The sequence below is a fragment of the Ailuropoda melanoleuca genome, chromosome 10 (genome assembly GCF_002007445.2).
Source record: "Ailuropoda melanoleuca isolate Jingjing chromosome 10, ASM200744v2, whole genome shotgun sequence".
NCBI lineage: Eukaryota > Metazoa > Chordata > Mammalia > Carnivora > Ursidae > Ailuropoda > Ailuropoda melanoleuca.
In genome coordinates this window covers 41587396-41607684 of record NC_048227.1, presented here as the reverse complement: position 1 = coordinate 41607684, position 20289 = coordinate 41587396, and the positions used below count along the sequence as shown (strand labels likewise).

Genomic DNA, 20289 nt, shown 5'->3' with positions numbered 1-20289 from the left:
AAAGGGGAGAATGTTAATTTGTGACCATACATAAGGGCGTTCACTATATTGTGGTAACTCCTCAACAGAGCTGAAGCGCTTTCCTGGTACATGCTTATGGGGCTAGTTGGAAGGAAGGGGACTTTCGACCTTAGAGAAAGAAAGACAAAAACACGTAAGAGCCAGGATCACCCAAACCTTGGGTGGTGGCACACCTTGAGCACAGATTTCATCCACCATCTTTGGAACAAAAATTTGCTAACTACTCTTGTGAGCCCTGATTTTTTTTTTTTTTAAGATTTATTTATTTTTAGAGAACGAGCAAGTGAGCATGGGGGGAGGGAGGGAGGGACAGAGAGAGAGTCTTAAGCAGACTCCGTGCTGATGCAGAGCCCAACGTGGGGCTCGATCTCATGACCCTGACTGAGATCATGACCTTAGCTGAAACCAAGAGTTGCCGTTTAACTGACTGTGCTACCCAGGTCCCCCTCCCCGACAGATCTTAAGGTGTTTTTCAAGAGACAGACTAACAGTTGAATGTGATTACTTGAGGTTACTGATTTGCTGTATACTTTACAGCAGGTTGAATCCACAATCAATAAAGATTGGACACCAGGTGATGGTGTTTGTACATGCTTGAAATGTCACTGCAAGAACAGCTGTGTCTAATAGAGAAAAAAAACAATGGCCAGATTTCCTGCTTTTTACCTGCACAAGTATCTGTATATGGACATGCAGAAAAACAGACCAGAGGGGTGTACCCAGGTGGTGGCCACTGAAGCTGATTGAACCCACCTGGTCAGAGTGGGAGGTGCTCTGTCAGCACTCCGGGATCCACCTGCTAAGAATATTCTTCTCCACAGTTAAATATTTCCTGCATTCACCTTCTTACTAGTGTCATTGGTGTCACAAGCCAACCCCTACGGTGAACTAATGCCATTTGGCTTTGAAGAAAAACCGGTTTATATCCAAGACTTAGATCAGGCGGTTGGCTTTTAAAGGAATGAGGAAATTCAATAGAAACCAGTCAGTTGTGTTTGAGACTACTTCCTACACCAGCGACAAATTCAGCAAACATCTAGAACTTCCGAGCGTTGCTGTGAAAGAATTGACTGGTGATACTGCGATTGTCAGCCACAGCAGAAAAATGGGATGTAGTGACAAGAAAGAGCGCTGGGTATGCAACTCTTTCCCAGTTGTAAAGCTCCATATTCTTGATGAAGTTGATTTGCTGCATGGAGATAAAGGACTTCAGCTGCTTTCAGTAGCTTGTCTCGTTGCTGGATATGTCAGCTTTCCGACATTGCTCCAAAACAACCAAAGAAGAAGCCTGTTTTGGTCAAGCAGAAGGTACATGTTAAGCCAAGTACCAGGGAATACTTCCAAGAAGGCACAAAGTTGTTTGATTCTTCAAACCCCAGAACTGCACCCTGTTTCAGCAGGAAGTAGCTAGAGCTGTTGTCATCCCAGTTCCCTCAAGAATGAATCATGATCAAAAGACAGTTCTGGGGGGGGAGCGCCTGGGTGACTCAGTAGGTTAAGCACCTACCTTCGGTTCAGGTCATGATCCCAGGGTCCTGGGATTGAACCTTGTGTTGGGCTCCCTACTCGGGAGAGTCGGCTTCTCCCTCCGGCACTCCCCGTGCTTGTGTTCTCTTACTCTTGCTCTTTCTGAAATAAATAAAATGTTAAAAAAAAAAAAAAGACAGTGGGGTTGAAACTGGTAACCAAGGGGTTAATGGGACCAATAATAAGTGCAGCTGCAGACTAAAACCACAGATGCAACATTTTACCCAGACCTGTTTTCACTTGCCTTTAAATATCCCTGACTCTCTTTCTTCGGGAAGCGCTGGTGGATTTGAGGCTTGCTTGTTTGGAGTCTCCTCACTCAGCTGCCTCTTGAATAAATCCTTGCTGCACACTCGATGTCTCCGCCATTGGCTTTGCTGTGCATCAGTCTGACAAACTTGAATTCCCTTACAGAATTAGGAGAAGAGTGTGGGGAAGAATGAAGCCATATAAATTGGAGCTTTCTAGGACTTAGGGCAAAGGTGACTAATTATGAATATTGTTGCTCTTGTGATTCTAGACATGATTTCCATAAAAACATGTTTAGTAATGTTGATGTATGAGTACCACTTATTGGTCAATAAGGCATATTTCCTTAGAAAATAAGTCATTTCCAAAAAGCTGGATTCTACAACCAAAGGGCTTTTGGTAGCTTAGTTACCATCTCTGCACTTCCTAATCCATAAAATGGGGGAAAGGGTACATACTTCAAAGGACTCTTGTGAGGGGTAAAAGATTTAACTAATGTACATATGCATATAAATGAACTGATTACTGTAGTGGCTGGCACACTATATAAGTATTTGGATTTATTTTTTTTAATATATCTAAGATGTTTGATTTTTATGTGAGTTTTGTTTTGTTTTTTGGTTTAAGTTCTGTGTATTACAACCTAAAATGTATGTTACATTCTTGTCTTTATTCTTTTCTAGGGTTACTCCTAAAAGAGAAATGGGAAGCATTTGGTCTTAGACTCAACCATGCTCAACAACAGATGAAAATGACTGAAAATGCTCTATTGTTTGCATTTGTAGAGGTATTTTGGTTCAGTTATTTAGGTTAACAAGGAATGTTGATTTGATGCAAAATGCAAGCGTAGGCAGGCTACTATTTCGTGTTCTCTTTATGGTGATATTTTTAGTGTTTGGTGTTTAAGATTTAATGAACACTAATGAAATAACACTTTGGGGGAAAGAGTTCTGAAAAATGTCCTTTATGGAAATAATAAGGCCTTGATGAGCACCATTATTTTTAAAGTGGCAATTGAGGACAACTAGTGAAGTCTGTTTCATGGTGAGAGGTTGGGGCAGGGGGTAGATTTGGATCTATTTACTTGAGGCCTCACTTTCTATTCTAGCAAATGTGTAGCTCTACTGTTTTCTGTCCTGTCACTTTGTGGGAAGAACCAAATTAATTAAATTTTCATGACTTAAGCTTTTTAAATTCTTAACTTAAAAAATGTTTTCTGTGACATACTTTAGACTACACCCTAAAAGGAGTCCTCTTGTTTGAGGTGGTGTTTTGGTGAGTGAGAAGGTCACTGGATCATGTCCATCATTGTGGGAAATTTGGTCATCAATGCTTAATCTCAATGGGATTATTTTTAAAATAACCAATTAGGATGTCAAGTGCTCTCCAAATAGGTTTTATACGTATTTCATGACTTGGCATTACACTGGAATTCAATACATTTGTTCTGTTTTATTGTTTTCAGTTAAATTTATAGAAGATTCTCGTAGGATCATCATGAAAACAAAAGAATAAAGCCATTTAATAATTAAAACAATTTAGTTTTTGATGTATCAACTGAGTGGATTTTAAGATATATTTTTCAGTGCTCTTGGAAACAGAACTTGAAGAGATAAATCAATGAAGAGGAGGAAAGATTTATTTTGATATTTTCCAGCAAATGTGAAAAGCTGTGTATTAAAACCAGTGCACTTTTTGACTTAGTCATTTATCTCATCTTTGCATACTCATCACCTGATCCTGTATTTATTTTGGATACTTTTAATAACATTTGGGTACTTATAAACATCTAAATACATTTTAAGTTATTGGTTACCTGACCATCTATCTACTGAGATGATTTAGGTTGTTGCACCCCTTTGTTAGGCTCGGAGATAATCCCTTGACCCTTCTGGACATTTAAAAATGTTAAGTTGGCCTTAGCTCTTACAACCAGCTGGCAGCCATTCGGCATTTAGGGTGAAAGCTCATCGAGCATGAGAGGTCTGCCCTCACTTCTTGTGTCTAGCCCTGCTTACATACCTGCTCTTGGTGAGTGTGTCTTTATGTGCAATGTATTTTTAACAGTTTACTTTCTGTTCGTTTAGGGTACTCTAGCTCAGGCCGTAAAGAAGGGAGAGTGGATCTTGTTGGATGAGATTAATCTGGCTGCTCCAGAAACATTAGAATGTCTCAGTGGTTTACTTGAAGGTTCCTCTGGCTCCCTTGTGTTACTGGATCGAGGAGATACAGGTAGCACTTGATCCCACTGAGGTTTGACTTAGTACCAGGACTTTTGGCCTCTTTAGAGTAAGATTCTTTGGTTAGGTGGATTACATAGTCCTCCCAGTGTTCATTCATTCCATAATACTAATTTTCTGCCAAGTTAGGTGACATGGAGAATGCAAAGAATAAGAATTTAAGTTATTTGGGTAGTAGGTAATAGACATGCACACTGAATGACAAAATATATGATGGTGAATAGGTGATAAAATATAAATAATAATGAATACCGTACCTTAAAAGATAGTGGAAGGGCAGCATAAGATTAAGTTGGTACATAGATCTGGAAGTTGGTTTCAGCGGGGTTTCAGAAAAAGCGAGGATGATTTGAGCAGCCAGTAACAAGCCCGCTGAGTGTGAGGCAGGGTTTCCTGGCCTCAGGTTCTGTGGGGTTAGATGGTCTTCCCCTGGGCGCCTGTGGCTGATCACTTGATGTTACCAGTTGAGAATCTCTAATTTTCTCTTAACAGAACCACTGGTTCGTCATCCTGACTTCCGTTTATTTGCCTGTATGAACCCAGCAACAGATGTGGGCAAAAGAAATCTCCCACCAGGAATAAGAAACAGGTAAGGGGACATGGCCTGGTTCCTGGGGACTTTTTTTTTTTTTTTAAGTTCTCTTTATTGATTGATTGGTAATATTAACATAACCAAACCTCATAACAATACTTGAACTTTCTTGACCTCTGATAAGAGGAATCCTTCCTTATTTGTCATATTCCTCTACTTTCTCTAGGTGGTAGGAATATAGAGGACTCCAGAACACTGGAAATTTTTTTCCTTTGGGTTGAGTGACAGTTAATGACTCACGGATATTGTAGAAAATAAAATTTTTCCCTCCTTCAGATAACTTTATAGCTATCAGAAAAACCTTCACATACTGATAAAACAGTATAACATAGAATAGTATAAGTGCATTTTAGAAACTGAATCCTCTTGGGTAAGGCCAGTGATTTGTAAAAGGCCTTTTACACTGACTGACACCAACAACCTTGTTGGTTGTTGGTATTTTATGTGTGTAGCATTTGGAAAAAGATCACATTTTATTTTTGTTGGTGACCTTTTGTTGACTTTTGAGTTTTAAAATATTATTAGATTCCTCCCCCCATTAGAAGAATAACAAAACCTTCTTAGGAAAATTCTATAAACTATAAGCATTGTATTGTCCTTTGCTCCAATGATTTTATTTTCAATGTTGAGGGTGCTTTTTGTTGTTGCATGTATTTTTTATCACATGTAGTTATAATAACACCTCTGAAAATAAGGATAAATGTCTTATTTTCTTTTATTTCATTATGGTCAGTTTGTATCTAGATGAAAGGCTTTCATATTTTATAAGAAATTAAAATGAGTTTACATAACTTGTGTTTTGTATTTTCTTTTTTTTTTAAGATCTTAGGTATTTGAGAGCAAGAGAGAGAACAAGTCGGGGGGAGGGGCAGAGGGAGAGGGAAAAGCCAGCTCCCTGCTCAGCAGGGAGCTTATTGAGGGGCTCCATCCCAGGACCTTGGGATCATGACCCAAGCCAAAGGCAGGTGCTTAACCAACTGAGCCACCCAGGTGCCCCTTATGTTTTGTATTTTTTTATTGCCAGAATAACTGTATTAACTCCTAAAAAGTTGTTGTTATTTAATAATCATTGTCTTACAGGTTCACAGAACTTTATGTAGAAGAATTGGAAAGTAAAGAAGATTTACAGATTCTTATTGTGGATTATCTGAAAGGACTGAGTGTGAATAAGACCACAGTGCAAGGAATTATCAGGTAGATTCTCTTTGGTTTCTCTTTATAAACTTTTCACCTGAGCATAAAAATGTGTGCCTCATGCACATATATTACTTCTTTTTTGCTTCTGACGAGAGAAGGATTATCATTAAGATTCTGCTTTAAAGTTGGAACCTTATGAACTCCCATGGCTTTTCCTAATGAAGCTACATTGAAAGCTTAAGAATTACCACCTATGAGAATATGTAAACAATTAGATAATGTTCTCCTAGTTACTTTTGTATTCATAGCTAGGTGTTTGCATCCCCAGAATGTGAATGGCTTGTATTTTGATCTGTCTTGATGAAATCTTACTTTTTGCCATTTGCATGCTAGTTATGTGGGATGCAGGTAGAAAAAGGTTGATACAGTGAGTGATTTAGGTTTAGAATTAATTGAGGCTTAGCTGAATACAGTATAGATTGGCCATGTGACTTGGTGCTTTCTTGAGCCTTTTTCTTCTTCTTCTTCTTTTTAAAGAATGCATTTTCTAAACTGCAAAGCATTTTATTTTATTTTTTAAAGATTTTATTTGTCAGAGAGCGTGCACACACAGCACTGGGGAGAGGCAGGCAGGGGGGAGAGGCAGGCTCCCGCTGAGCAAGGAGCCCAATGTAGGACTCGATCCCAGGACCCTGGGATCATGACCTGAGCCAAAGACAGATGCTTAACCAACTCAGCCACCCAGGCGTCCCTCTTGATTCTTTATTTCTGTTTCTGTTTTTGTTTTTTATGCCGTGTGGAAAGGGGGCAGTCAGTCAGCTTGAATTCTAGTATGGGCTCTGTCAAAAACAAATTCTGTCATTCTGGGCACATCATTTAGTTAATTTTGTCTGTGTTGCCTAGAAAGAACTATATACTATGTAAAGCTTTTGAAATAGGATCATATTAATGTTTTACTTTGCATTTTGTGGTTTGTTCCCTTTTTTTGGTACAAATTATTGAGTTGCCCACGTGCTAGGGATATAGCTATAAATAAGATAAATGTAAATAAGCTCCTCATGGAGCTTTTAATTCAGGAGGTGAAGATAACCAATAAACAAGGAGATACATACTATAATTTTTTTGAAGTGACTATAACCTCAAGATTTTATTGTCTTCATAATATAACGAAATATGAAGGTTAGAACTGGATCACTTGGCCCTTTCTCTTATCTCTTCCCAGTTCAAAATGCTTACATCCCTTAATAGCCAGCATTCTCTTAGATCTGCAGTTGGGCTCAACACATTGAAGCCTCAGCACAATCTTCTTTGTAGTTTTAGCCTTTTTCCAGAAAATCGTCTTAGTCTGCCCACCGTAGCCACTCTGCTTCCTGTCATAATGCAGCTTTCCCTGGCCGTAAGGAGAATCTTTGTCTTTCTTGTACTGTGTCACTTTGTGGGGTTGGTGCTTGCCATACTTCTTACAGAAATTCTGGTGAGTTTTAGGAATGTTTGCAAGAGCACTCTCAGCACAGAAAGCAGGAGAAACATAATTTTAGGTTATGGTAAGTGAAGAAAAATAACACATAAAGCAAAATGGGGATTTGCAAATACAGGCTTGGGGCACCTGGGTGGCACAGCGGTTAAGCATCTGCCTTCGGCTCAGGGCGTGATCCCGGCGTTATGGGATTGAAGCCCCACGTCAGGCTCCTCTGCTATGAGCCTGCTTCTTCCTCTCCCACTCCCTCTGCTTGTGTTCCCTCTCTCGCTGGCTGTCTCTATCTCTGTCGAATAAATAAATAAAATCTTAAAAAAAAAAAAAAAGAAAATACAGGCTTGTAGCCCTATTTTATTTTTTATTTTTTTAAGATTTTATTTGAGAGACGGAGCAGGGAGAGAGAGAGAGAGAGCATGAGCAGGGGGAGTGGCAGGGGGAGAAACGTACTCCCTGCTGAGCAGGGAGCCCAATGCAGGCCTCGATCCTAGAACCCTGGGATCATGACCTGAGCTGAAGGCAGGGGCTGAACCAATTGAACCACCCAGGCGCCTCAGTTGGAGCCCTATTTTAAATAGAATAGTTAAGGAGGTGTTTGTGAAAATGCTTTGAAATGGTTTACTAATACCACATTCTAAAATTGGAACACTTTTGTTAGCCAAGAATATTTGGACAAAAGTATAAATATGTGTGGTTAAAATTGAAAAGCAGAGGTAAAACAGACTAGATAAAGCAGAGGCTCTTGTAAAATGCTGATAGTATAAGTGATAAGTGTTCCATTTGTAATAACCCACTTCTAGAATGTGGATTCTTTCTACAAAAGAAAAGAATGTATAGCTACATTGCAAAGAGCTGAGCCAAATTTTACTTAGGCAAGAACTTGGATTTAATCTGAGACACACATTTGGTTATTCTTGATCTTGTGTAGCTGATGATGAATTTCATGAAATTTTAAATTTCTTCTTCCGTCTTGTCATCTTCTAGACTTCTAAAGTGTGTGGTAATGATAATAGTAACAGTCACCATATTTTCATGCTTTTTAACATTTTGTCATTATTGATTATGGCCATACTTAATGACCTTTCGAAACACCATGATTTTTTTCTGTGTGCTTCTCCATCACTATTAGATTACACAGGGACTTTATTTCCCCATTGTATTGGAGCTGACTCTGGAACACTTTGTTTGGACTCTGTATATTCTTTTTTTTTTTCTTTTAAGATTTATTTTACAGTGTGTGGGGGTGGGAGGTTGGAGGGGCAGAGAGGGAGGGAGAGAAAATTTCAAGCAAACTCCCCTCTGAGCCCCAATATGGGGCTTCATCCCATGACCCTGAGATCGTGACCTGAGCCGAAATCTAGAGTTGGACGCTAAACTGACTGAACCACCCAGGTGCTCCTGGACTCTGTATATTCTTACTAAGGGCTTCTCCTATCTTACTGTCTTTTTGTTAAGAATCCGGTGTTTTTCACCTCTCTCCTCTTTTCATCCTAAAGGAAATTGATAGATCCTTCTTTTGAAAGAGTCTCTGAGTGTGTGAAAAATAGATTTTTTTAAAAATTTTATTTATTTGAGAGAGAGAGCATACACAAGACGAGGGGAGGGGCAGGGCGAGAAGCAGACTCCCCACTGAGCAAAGAGCCCTAAAAAATAGATTCAAAAGACAATGTCTGAGAGATTTTGATGGATGCTCTAGGAAATTGTATGTAAGCTTGAGTAATTCTATAAAAATGGCTTTTGGACCGTGTGGGGGGGAAAAAAAGGAATAATGGCAAAATAGTGAATGCTTATTAGTTAATAAAGTCATTTGAACTCCGTCTTTTTTGTAGCTTGTACACAGCTCTACGGAAAGACTCTGGGACAAAATTGGTGGATGGAACTGGCCATAGACCTCACTACAGCCTTCGGACTCTTTGCAGAGCTCTGCGATTTGCAGCTTCCAATCCCTGTAGCAACATCCAGCGCTCGCTCTATGAGGTCTTTCTAAAATCTATGCTTGGCTGAGAGCTTGGTGGATGGGAGGGAGTGGTGATGCAAATTCCAGGTTTGCCTGTGCGGTCCATTTAGTCAGATCAGCCCAGAACATACCAGAGTGACCCTGCCATTTTTCTACCATCATATCACATTTAAAAGTTGTTCTGGGAACCAGTACCACCCAAGAGTTTGAGTTTTGTTCCTGAAATAAGTTGGCCTGTTATTGTAGAAGGGTAATTAGTTTTATGCATATTTGTTTGTTTGTTTTTTCCCTAGGGCTTTTGTTTGGGTTTCTTAACACAGCTTGACAGGGCATCACACCCAGTAGTTCAGAAGCTCATTTGTCAACACATTGTCTCTGGCAATGTAAAAAGTCTGCTGAAGCAGGTATGTTGTTTGATTTCTTGACTTATTTAACATAAATGAAAAGCTGAATTATCAAAATTTCAATTTTTTTTAACAAGACTTGTTTCTAATTATGAAAGTAATCCATTTGTTCCAAAAAATTAGGTGGTGTCTTAGATGGTGAAAATTCCCAATAATCCTACTCCTACTCTTTAGAGATTTAAACCTTATACCTTTCCACCTAAATTATATATGTATTTTGTTATATATTCAAATTCTCACAGTGTGTGTATATAGCTTTATCAAGGCAAATTCTTTCTTGTTTTTTATTTTAATTCCACTGTATTTAATACACAGTATTCTATTATTTTCGGATATACAATACTGTGATTCAGCAAATCTGTATGTTACTCGTTGCTGAAGCTAAGTGTACTTTTAATCCCTATCACCTGTTTTACCATCTCCCCACCTACCTCCTTTCTGGTAACCATCAATTTGTTCTCTGTTGTTAAGAGTCTGTTTTTTGGTTTGTCTTTTTTTTTCTTTGTTCATTTTTGTTTCTTAAATTCCACATATGCGTGAAGTCATATGGTATTTGTCTTTTCCTGACTTATTTCACTTAGCAAGGGTGCAAATTCTAAACATATTATCTAATATAAATGACTTAAAAGGAATCATCTTATAATACTTTTCTGTACCTTCCTTCCTTAGCCTAACTATATCCTATATTTTTGTGTCTGTACCAGATATCACTGTGGCATGGTTTCTAATGGTTATATAGTATTTTGTTGCTTACACCATAATTTGTGTACACACTTCCCATCTGATTGATGGTTCGGCATTTTTTTCCTTATTAAATACAACCACCATTTCAGTTTGACAAAGGAAATTCTCAAATAACATGGGAGTGAAAGATACTGAGAAAGTGGTTTACCAACTAACAGGCTTGTTTTTATGTTGATTCCTTACTCTTAAGGAAGAAGGAACCTTATTAGGGATTTAGGATTACTTTGGATTCAGTATTTTTTCCTTTTTAAAAATTATACAAGTAACATATGAATATATACTTTTGGTAAACCATAAATACATTGAAAAAAGGCTCAAGCTTGCTGTGATTATCATTCCAATACCACTGTCCTTTACTTTTTTTTTTTTGTATTTTCCTAATGGATCCACATGATGGAAGTTTAAATATCTTTTTTTCCCACTGCTCCTGGGCTAAGTTGAGGAACTCTTAAAAGAAGTTTTAGTAGCTTCGTGTTAGGGAACTAAATGTTTTAGAACACTTTTTCATAGCTACAGATCTGACCACCTCTGACCATTTTTGATCTATGAAAATGACAATTATGTTATAAATCAACTTAATAACTCTATCATATCTTCAAAAGATTATGTCATCTGCACTATTATCCTTGATAGAGTAGTTTCTCTGGAAGGTCACACTTTTTTTGGGGGGGGGGATTTATTTATTTATTTTGGTGGGGAGGGGTTGAGGGAGGAGGAGAGGGAGAATCTTAGGCAGACTCCACGCCCAGTGCAGAGCCCAACATGGTGCTCTGTCTCACAACCCCAATATCATGGCTTGAGCCAAAATCAGGAGTTGAACACTTACCCGACTGAGCCACCCAGGTGCCCCTGGGGGGTCACTTTTATTTTTAATGTCTTCTAGGGGATCCAGAATGTAATAATGCAAAGCTCCGCTCCTTCAGTTCAACACTGGTCCTGTTTTTAGGAACATGGTTTATATGAACTACATGTTTTTGACCAAAATACTTCATCAGGGTGGGAATGAGAGAAAAGAACTAAATCATTAACTATTTGAGAAACTATTTGATTCAAGGTCTTCCCCAAACTCACCACTTCAGTTTGACAAAGGAAATTCTAGAATAACATGGGAGTGAAAGATGCTGAGAAAGTGGTTTACCAACCAACAGGCTTATTTTTATGTTGATTCCTTACTCTTAAGAAAGAAAGAATCTTATTAGGGACTTAGGATTACTTTGGGGCAGCATTCTTGGTGATAACTTCTTTTCCTACTTTACACCCCTCTCTGAAAGAATGCCATAGTTGTCACGGGACTGTAGGTCATTTCTCTAACTTTTTTGTCTCTCAGCCTATTCCAGAACCAAAAGGAGGCCGGCTTATCCAGGTCGAAGGATACTGGATTTCGGTGGGAGACAAGGAACCTACAATAGATGAGACCTACATTCTTACATCTTCTGTTAAGCTAAACCTGAGAGACATAGTCCGAGTGGTTTCTGCAGGGTGTGTGGACCTTTTCTTTTGCTGCTCTGAAGTTCTACCAGCATAGGCATTGATGACATTCTAGTCTTACTTCCTTGATTTTCCAAGTGCTTTATTGTTGTTTATTGGCTTACGTGAGTAATTCCTTCCCAAGTCCATACTTTTCTCCTGGCACAAAGCATTGTTTCTAGTTGCACCTTTTGGTGGAAGCAATACAGATGCAGATTATTTTGGCCATCTTTAAGCTTGTTTTTCAGTATTTTGCTGGTGAATACTTATCATCCATTATTTAAGTGAGTAACAGCTAGTCCCATTTACTGTTTCTCACAAGTACTACAAGAAAGGTTGAGATTGCTTTCCTCAGTATTTTCTGAGGAACCCCTTTTACATAGAAACTTCTCAGGGCTTAAGAAACATTCCATTAGTGGTGTGTAGGTATATAAAAATGTCTTTTTATGGTGATAAATGATACATTCCTTTTAATACTACTTGAATACTGGTTTCTGTCTTTTTTTTCTTAAATTGCTTTATTGGCTGATCTTTTCAAGAACCTATCCAGTGTTGATTCAGGGAGAGACATCAGTTGGTAAAACAAGCCTTATCCGGTGGCTGGCAGCAGCTTCTGGTAACCATTGTGTGCGTATTAACAATCACGAACACACGGATATTCAGGAGTACATTGGTTGTTATACATCTGACTCTTCAGGGAAGCTTGTGTTTAAAGAAGGTAGGATTTATTATTTCATTCCATGGGTATAGGTGTTCATTCTTTTAAACTCATTTCCCCATGTAAACTTCATCCTTTCCAGTTGAGGCACATCGACCTTTGCCATAACAGATGGTTTGTCTTTCTCCCTGATCTCCCTGTCTAAGGGAGATCCAGCTTCCTTTGGGCCTCACTGATCTCGTCAGCTGTACAGAGAACTAGGACCAAGTTTTGTAGAGTGTAATTGAACTGCTACTTCATTTCCTAGAGACTAAGAAAAATGTGGTGAGCGTTGAACAGAGGGAAGCTGAGAATAGATATGAGAATGTGGTGATTTAAATGAAATTAGACTGCAGGGGGAAAATAAATGGGAAATATGATATTTGTCAGCCTTGGCTCCCCTTCTGTGTGAAATGATAACTTTAATTGAAAATTGTCCTTTCTTGATATTTGACATCACAAATTATTTTTGGGCATGACTAGCTGCAGGGAGTAATTTGTTTTGAAATGTAATGGTCTAGGATTGGTTGATTTGTATATAACATTTTTTAAAACTTTGGACTAATTTATGTACTAATCCTCAGTGTTTGTTTTTTCTAAGGTGTTCTTATTGATGCTATGAGAAAGGGCTACTGGATTATTTTAGATGAATTAAATTTGGCCCCTACTGATGTGCTAGAGGCACTGAACAGATTGCTGGATGATAACCGTGAATTGCTCATCACAGAAACACAAGAAGTTGTTAAAGCTCACCCTCGGTTCATGCTTTTTGCTACCCAGAATCCCCCAGGACTTTATGGAGGCAGAAAGGTGTGTAGCATTTGCCCCTTACTCCTTTGCTACTCCATCAAGTAATAAATCTTTCTTGGTAAGACTGGGATGTTTTTACTTCTTTTGAAGGGTTTTTCTTTTTGTGGCAAATAACAGAGCCTCCATTTTGGAAACTGAGTAAGAGGCTCTTTTTGTCATTTTTTTTTCCCTTTGTGTTTCCTAGGTGCTTTCTAGAGCCTTCAGGAATCGGTTTGTGGAATTGCATTTTGATGAATTGCCTAGTTCTGAGTTGGAAACAATCTTGCATAAGCGCTGTAGTTTGCCACCCTCCTATTGTAGCAAGTTGGTTAAAGTCATGCTGGACCTTCAGGTATTTCATCTCTCTCACTTACTTTCAGGTGGAACATATTGATTAGATTTCATGATCAAAATTTAAAATTTGATAGCCTTCTCAGGTAGACACAGCAGCCCATCTATTTTTTTTTTCTCAAAGTAAGGATATTATCATAAAATGCACTCCATTAATATACATTTTGTGGTTTTGTAAATGAACAAATTGATACCATGTTATAGTTTTTCTCATAGTCATATGGTAACAGTTCCCTACTTATGGATAATTTTGGAACATTTTGTTTAGATTGGAACTTGGCATTGACAAACTACAATTTTTGTTTTTTAAATGGATCTAGTCCTTGAATGGACATAACTAAAGATATCCTTTTTATGTCTCTCCCTTGTCAATTCTGCAGAACTACAGTTTCTTTGTTTTTTGAAAAGCCCTTTTTTTGGTGTTAAAAGTGTCCTTTATCAGAATTAATACACTTTTAATTTCTAGAAAGCTAATAGTCATTGACAATCTTACGACTATGTTCCCACCTTATGGGATTAATGTTTCTGCATGTTTGCCATCATTTGTATTCATAATTTTTTATATATGGTGTAGGAAATGGAATTCCTTTTTTTTCTTGGTGTTGTGCTTTGGAATTTATATTCTTCTACATGAGTTTGAATATTTATCTTCAAAGGATTATAGTCCATTTACTTTTTTTCAAAAATTAATCTTTGTGGAGTGAATCATTTTTATGGGAGCATAAATTTGTTAAAAATTTTATATAGGTTGTACAGTGTGCTTGCCATTGCTCTTTTTCATTTGTTTTGATATTTTAATAGTCCTATCGCAGAAGTTCTTCAGTGTTTGCTGGAAAACAGGGCTTCATCACCCTTCGTGATCTGTTTCGGTGGGCTGAAAGATACAGGTTGGCTGAACCGACCGAGAAAGAGTATGACTGGCTACAGCATTTAGCCAACGATGGTATGCTTTCAGTTGGATGCTTTCAAACTGTGAAGTTATGTCAAATATCAGACCTTCTTATTAAAATAAATCTTTCCCAAGTTGTGGTCAATATATACATTTTACTGAGTAAAAAGAAATGGTCTTTTTCCCTCAAGTGCCAGGTGCTTTTGAAAATGGTTCTTTTCTGCAGGCCTTTGTGCCACTATGTTTGGGTTTCTAAGGTTTCAGATAGGGGCACAATGCCTATGTAAGGGTTTTGGCGGGTGGTCGGTGGTGTCTTTGTGGACTATTTATCTGCAACTCACTAATCATAGATAGTTGTGCTTGTGCCTTATACAGAAAACTGTCAGGTTGGGGCACCTGGGTGGCTCAGTCAGTTAAGCGTCTGCCTTTGGCTCAGGTCATGATCCCAGGGTCCCCATGTCTTCCCCTTCTCCCTCTACCCCTCCCCATGCTTGTGCACTTGTGCACTCTCTGTCAGATAAATAAATCTTTAAAAAAAATAAGAAAGGAAGAAAACTGACGGGTTGGTCAGGTACTGTCATGGTTCTGAGGGAAGGTAGTTATGTCACCTGAGACTGATGATTGCTCATTTTAGTTTAATCCATGGGAAGAAGTTATATGTTTCTCTATAGGAAAGAAAACGTTTCAGAATCTTCTGATTTGAAAGGTACTAATGAGTCATTAATGGAATGGTTAATAAGGAGAGTAAGTAAAACTAACCCATGAGAGTTGTATTTTTTCTTTACTGGTACAAAGTAGATAGGTGGAGGAACATGTTTTTTTTAAAAAAACGTAACACTCTTTAATCAAGGTATAACATATAGTAAAGTGAATGTAGTACTTTATTTTTTCATGTATAAGCTAGATTTAATTTTTTTTTTACATTTGTACATACGCATGTAAATCATCACCTAGGCCAAAGTATAGAATATTTTTCAGTACCTCAAAAGATTCCTTCATGGTTCCTGCCAGTCTTAACCTTCCCTGGAGGTAACCACTGCTCTGACCTCTATCTCCACTGATTTTTGCCTATGCTTGAGCTTCAGCTAGTATCATGCAGTATGTACTCCTTGGGTTTGACTTCTTTTCACCCAGCCTAATGTGAGGTTCAGGCATACTGTGTATTAGGAATTCATTCTTTTTAAATTATTATGATGTTGTAACCCATTGTATGGAGATACCATAATATGCTTATTCATTCTCTTGTTTGGTGGACATTTGGGTTATTTGCACTTTCTAGCTATTATGAATGGAACCGCTCTGAACATTCCTATATATGTATTTTGGTGCACATGTGTTCATTTGTGTTTGGGTCTACTTGGAAGTCCTGTTGCTGGGGACTGGGCAGGCATATGGTTAGTTGCAGTAGATTCTCCCAGTTTTCCAAAGTAGTTCTTTAGTTACTCTCACCACCAGCAGCTAATAAGGTTGCTGTTGCTCCATATTCTCAATATCCCTTGGTATTGTAACTTGACACTCAGTGATTCTTTTTTTTTGTTTAATTTTATTTTTATGTTTATTTTTTCAAGGATTTATGCTTCTCGCAGGCCGAGTCAGGAAGCAGGAGGAGATTGATGTGATTCAAGAAGTCCTTGAAAAACATTTCAAGAAAAAATTGTGTCCTCAATCCCTCTTCTCCAAGGAAAATGTCCTAAAATTACTGAGTGAGTAGGTCAAAATATCTAGAGGAAATGAATTGAGCTGTGCTCTTATTAGAAGCTAAATATTTATTCTCCATTTTATAGGTAAATTGTCCACTCAGGTATCCACATTGGAGTCTACGTTCAGCCACATTGTGTGGACTGAGGGCATGCGGAGGTTGGCGATGCTGGTGGGAAGGGCGCTGGAATTTGGTGAACCAGTGCTGCTGGTTGGAGACACTGGGTAAAACCCTGTGCTTCTGTGACAGTAACTCATGATGGTTCAGTTCAGTTCCTTAAGAGTATTTGAGTTACCTGTGAAGGATTATCAGGAATGCAATCTTTGTTTCTTCTTTTTTTTTTTTTTTTTAAAGGATCATGTAAGAGACCCATTACTGTTCACTTTCCTCTTCCTTCAGACCTTTGTGATAGAAAAGAATGATTTCTTGCGTTATTATCACTGGAGTTGTTTTTTTCTTTGTAATTGCCATTCATTCTATAGATCTATAGAGAAAAGCAGATGAGCTCCTCTCCTGAAAGTCTGTAAGGTTTAGATTTCTTTGCCATCCCTTGTTGGTTGTTGGTAGAAGTAGAAAAGGATGGAATTCAGGTGGTGTGTACTTTTTTGTATAAGGAACACCGTAGGGTGCTGTTGTTTGGGGGAAGGGTGTCCTAAGCTCAGGGTGCAGAGGTCATGTGTTGGCCAGCAGTGTCTGCGGCTGCAGTGAGGCTCTCACCAGAGCTTCCCTCTTGTGCTGACTGGGTGTTTGTGCTTGTACATTTGGAATTTATGGTCCTTATTAATCTGGTATGTATCCGTTTAACAGGTGTGGGAAAACTACGATCTGTCAGGTGTTTGCAGGCTTGGCAAATCAGAAGCTATACTCTGTCAACTGCCACTTACACATGGAGACATCAGACTTCCTGGGGGGACTGCGGCCGGTGAGACAGAAGCCAAAGGACAAGGTTTGTTCAGTAGCGAATGATGTGGTGTTCATTCATTTGAGAATTGCACTTGGCTTTGTGCATGAGTCAGCTGTGGGACTTATTCATGGTGAGGTTTTGATCCCAGGTTTGATATATATCTTTAGGTTTTCACTTGTCTGCACAGGACTTTGATGAGCATCCTGTTGTGCAGGCTTTATCTTTATTCCTTATTCTTAGACCCTTACTTTCTGCAGAATGACCACTTACTCCAGCAGACACCAGCTAGCTATGTGTGTATTGCCTCATGGACCCACTTGCTCTTTAATTTCACACCTTCTTTTCCAAATTGTAGGAAGAAATTGATACATCAAGACTTTTTGAGTGGCATGATGGTCCTCTTGTTCTGGCCATGAAAGAAGATGGCTTTTTTCTCTTGGATGAGATCTCACTGGCTGACGACTCTGTCCTGGAAAGACTCAATAGGTATATGTGTAAGAGGTTTGCCCTGTGTGTGATGTTTTCACTGGTCTGGTTATTTTTTAATTAATCAGTTAATTTTTTTAATTAAAAGATTAAAAATTCCCATGTAGTTAACCTATACCATTAGTTTCAGGTGTACAATATAGTGATGGTGCAATTCTGTACATTACATAGTGCTCATCATGATACGTCTACGCTTAATCCCATTCACCTGTTTCACCTATCCCCCCCACCTGCCTCCCTTTTGGTAACCATCAGTTTTTTTTCCTATGGTTAAGAGTCTGTTTCTTGGTTGTTCTCTTTCTTTGTTCATTTATTTTGTTTCTTAAATTTCTTGTATGTGTGAAATTCTATGGTATTTTTCTTTGACTTATTTCACATAGCATTGTACCCTCTAGCTCTGTCCATATTATTGCAAATGGCAAGATTTCATTCCTTTTTATGGCTAAATAATATTCCATAGACTATGGAATACTGGTCTGGTTTTTATAGATATTCTTTTGCACAGTAATGTTCTTCATAAGTGCATAGTAAATGTTTGAAAATGATAATGAGTTACCGTTTTTGGTTTGGTCGGTATTTTTCTGTTTGTTTGGTTTTGGTTTTTTTTTGGGGGGGGTGGTTTGTTTTTTTTTGGTTTTTTTTTTTTTTGGCTTTAGCACTCAGTAGTTTAAGAGGCCTAGTTTTTCTGTTTTGCTCTCAATAATCAGTAAGATGGGACTGTGGAATGGTGGGGCTAAAAGCAAATGAACCGAAGTTAAAACTCTTTTTTTTTTTTAAGGCAATTTATGTGACCATTATCTAAGTTCTTCAAAGATGCCGTATGGCTGTATAGCCTTAAATCTCAGACTAATATGAATTTTGATGTATACCTGTTTTTCTTTTTTGAAGTTTAATTTACCATAAAATGTATCCATTTTAGATGTATAATTCAACAACTTTTAGTAAATTTACTGAGTTTTGCACCATAATCCAATTTTACATTTCCACCATACCAGTAGGATTCCTTCTGCCCCTTTACAATATATTTCTGATGCCACCTCCTACTCCAGGGCACTACTAAATTACTTTCTGTAAAAAAATATTTGTCTTTTCAGCACATTGCATATAAATGGTCTCTTCTCACACTTTGCATTGTTTTGAGGTAGCCTATGTTAGTAGTTTTTTCGTTTTTATTTCTAAGCGTATTCCATTGTATAGATATGCCATATTTTTTTTTTATCTATTCACCACCTGATGGTATTTGGGTTATTTCTACTTTTATGAATAATACTTTCATGAATATTTGCATACAAGACACTCATTTTTAAAACAGATGCCTTAATGGGGCATAAGTGGATAAAGGGATTTTTTTTTCTTTTGATCAGCAATATTGTTCCATTACAGAGGAATTGGGATAATGAGTCATTTTAAAATTCGTGCTAGGAAAGTGTTAACTAAATAAAAGCTCAGCAGAGGAGATAACTTTTTTTCCTTTTTAAAAGAACTTGAAGACCACAAAATAGAAACATTACATAAGCCTTTTCTAATCTTATATTCTCTAATATTTCTGTCTTTTAGTGTCCTTGAAGTGGAAAAGTCCCTGGTATTAGCTGAAAAAGGCAGTGTAGAGGACAAGGATAATGAGGTAGAGCTGTTGACTGCTGGGAAAAAATTCCGTATCTTAGCAACCATGAACCCTGGGGGCGACTTTGGAAAAAAAGAGGTAAAATTGTGTTCCTGAAGCATTATTTTTTTTCTAGTTTTTGACCTCAGCTCACTGGCAGCTATCAATATAATATGTACAAATGCATTTGGCATTTTATATTGGGTAAAAATTAAAAACCTAGAAAGATACTTTAGAATTATCACAAAGTTGAGAAATTCTGACATAATCATTTCCTTATTTTAATATCTCACTTTGTGTGCCTGAAATTTCATTGTTTCAGTCACTTTGCCCAGCTCTTTATATGTTACCATAACAAATTCTCACAAGAGCTCTGTGTGAGTTATTTTCCTACTTTCATGGATGAGAAAGTTGAAACTGAAATTTAATCTTAAACTCTGTTTCTGGAGTCTCCTCCCTTAAACATGAGTTTGGCTTTGAGTGTTTTAAAGTGACAAAAGTGTTGCAGCCAGGAGCCGCTGCTTATTTTGCAGGTGGAGTGTATCTGTTCTCTCCAGGGGTCATGTGGGTTACCCTCAGACTATTGGTAAAGGAAAAGGTGGAGAGCAGCCTTCTGTTCAGAGGCTGGCTGTTAGTTAGGATCCAGCCAGGATCCGGTACCCTGAACACCATGTCTTTCAGGCTTGCGGAGTGTCTCAGTGGAGAAGTCTGTGTTGTGTGTGGGATCCTGGTCTGTTAGGAAAATGGTGACGTGGTGATAGGTCAGGGGTGATGAGAAGAAGCAGGGGTTGTGAATGAAAGTAATTAAAATTCTTGGTAACTTGGTGGGTGTCCCTGAAATGTGAATATGGTGTTTTGGGTCTGATTTTCCTCTGTAGCATAATATGAAGGATTATCACTACACTTCTTGAAATGTTCTGAAGAGAGGAAATAAGAAGAAATATATCACAGCTTCGAACATAATATGAAAACTGGTTCTTTGGCAAGTGAGAATAGCATAAAAAGATCTGATTTCAAGGTTGTGTGTATTAAGGTTAGCTTAAATGAGGATAGTTTAAG

At 38.1% G+C, this 20289-nt stretch overlaps 2 protein-coding genes across 4 annotated transcripts in view; one reads left to right on the top strand and one right to left on the bottom strand.

The window, feature by feature from the left end:
- Positions 1–20289, top strand: part of MDN1 (midasin AAA ATPase 1) — a 164572-nt gene that overhangs the window by 52656 nt on the left and 91627 nt on the right. For 2 of the 3 annotated variants that reach the window (XM_034670821.1, XM_034670822.1), the window contains exons 17-32: positions 2481–2584; positions 3885–4029; positions 4530–4626; positions 5710–5823; positions 9070–9217; positions 9491–9601; positions 11673–11824; positions 12352–12530; positions 13111–13319; positions 13504–13650; positions 14451–14592; positions 16107–16241; positions 16323–16461; positions 17045–17183; positions 17497–17627; positions 19185–19329. In XM_034670821.1, coding sequence (XP_034526712.1) covers positions 2481–2584; positions 3885–4029; positions 4530–4626; positions 5710–5823; positions 9070–9217; positions 9491–9601; positions 11673–11824; positions 12352–12530; positions 13111–13319; positions 13504–13650; positions 14451–14592; positions 16107–16241; positions 16323–16461; positions 17045–17183; positions 17497–17627; positions 19185–19329 — 2237 coding nt within the window. Of the gene's footprint in view, positions 1–587; positions 1330–2480; positions 2585–3884; positions 4030–4529; positions 4627–5709; positions 5824–9069; positions 9218–9490; positions 9602–11672; positions 11825–12351; positions 12531–13110; positions 13320–13503; positions 13651–14450; positions 14593–16106; positions 16242–16322; positions 16462–17044; positions 17184–17496; positions 17628–19184; positions 19330–20289 lie in introns of those variants that run through there. The other variant, XM_034670823.1, reaches the window with a different exon arrangement.
- Positions 6947–8335, bottom strand: LOC100468435 (60S ribosomal protein L36a). Its single transcript, XM_034669518.1, has 2 exons — positions 8321–8335; positions 6947–7270 (listed from the first exon to the last, which is right to left on the bottom strand). Exons 1-2 carry the CDS (start codon positions 8333–8335, stop codon positions 6947–6949), a joined length of 339 nt encoding a protein of 112 aa, XP_034525409.1.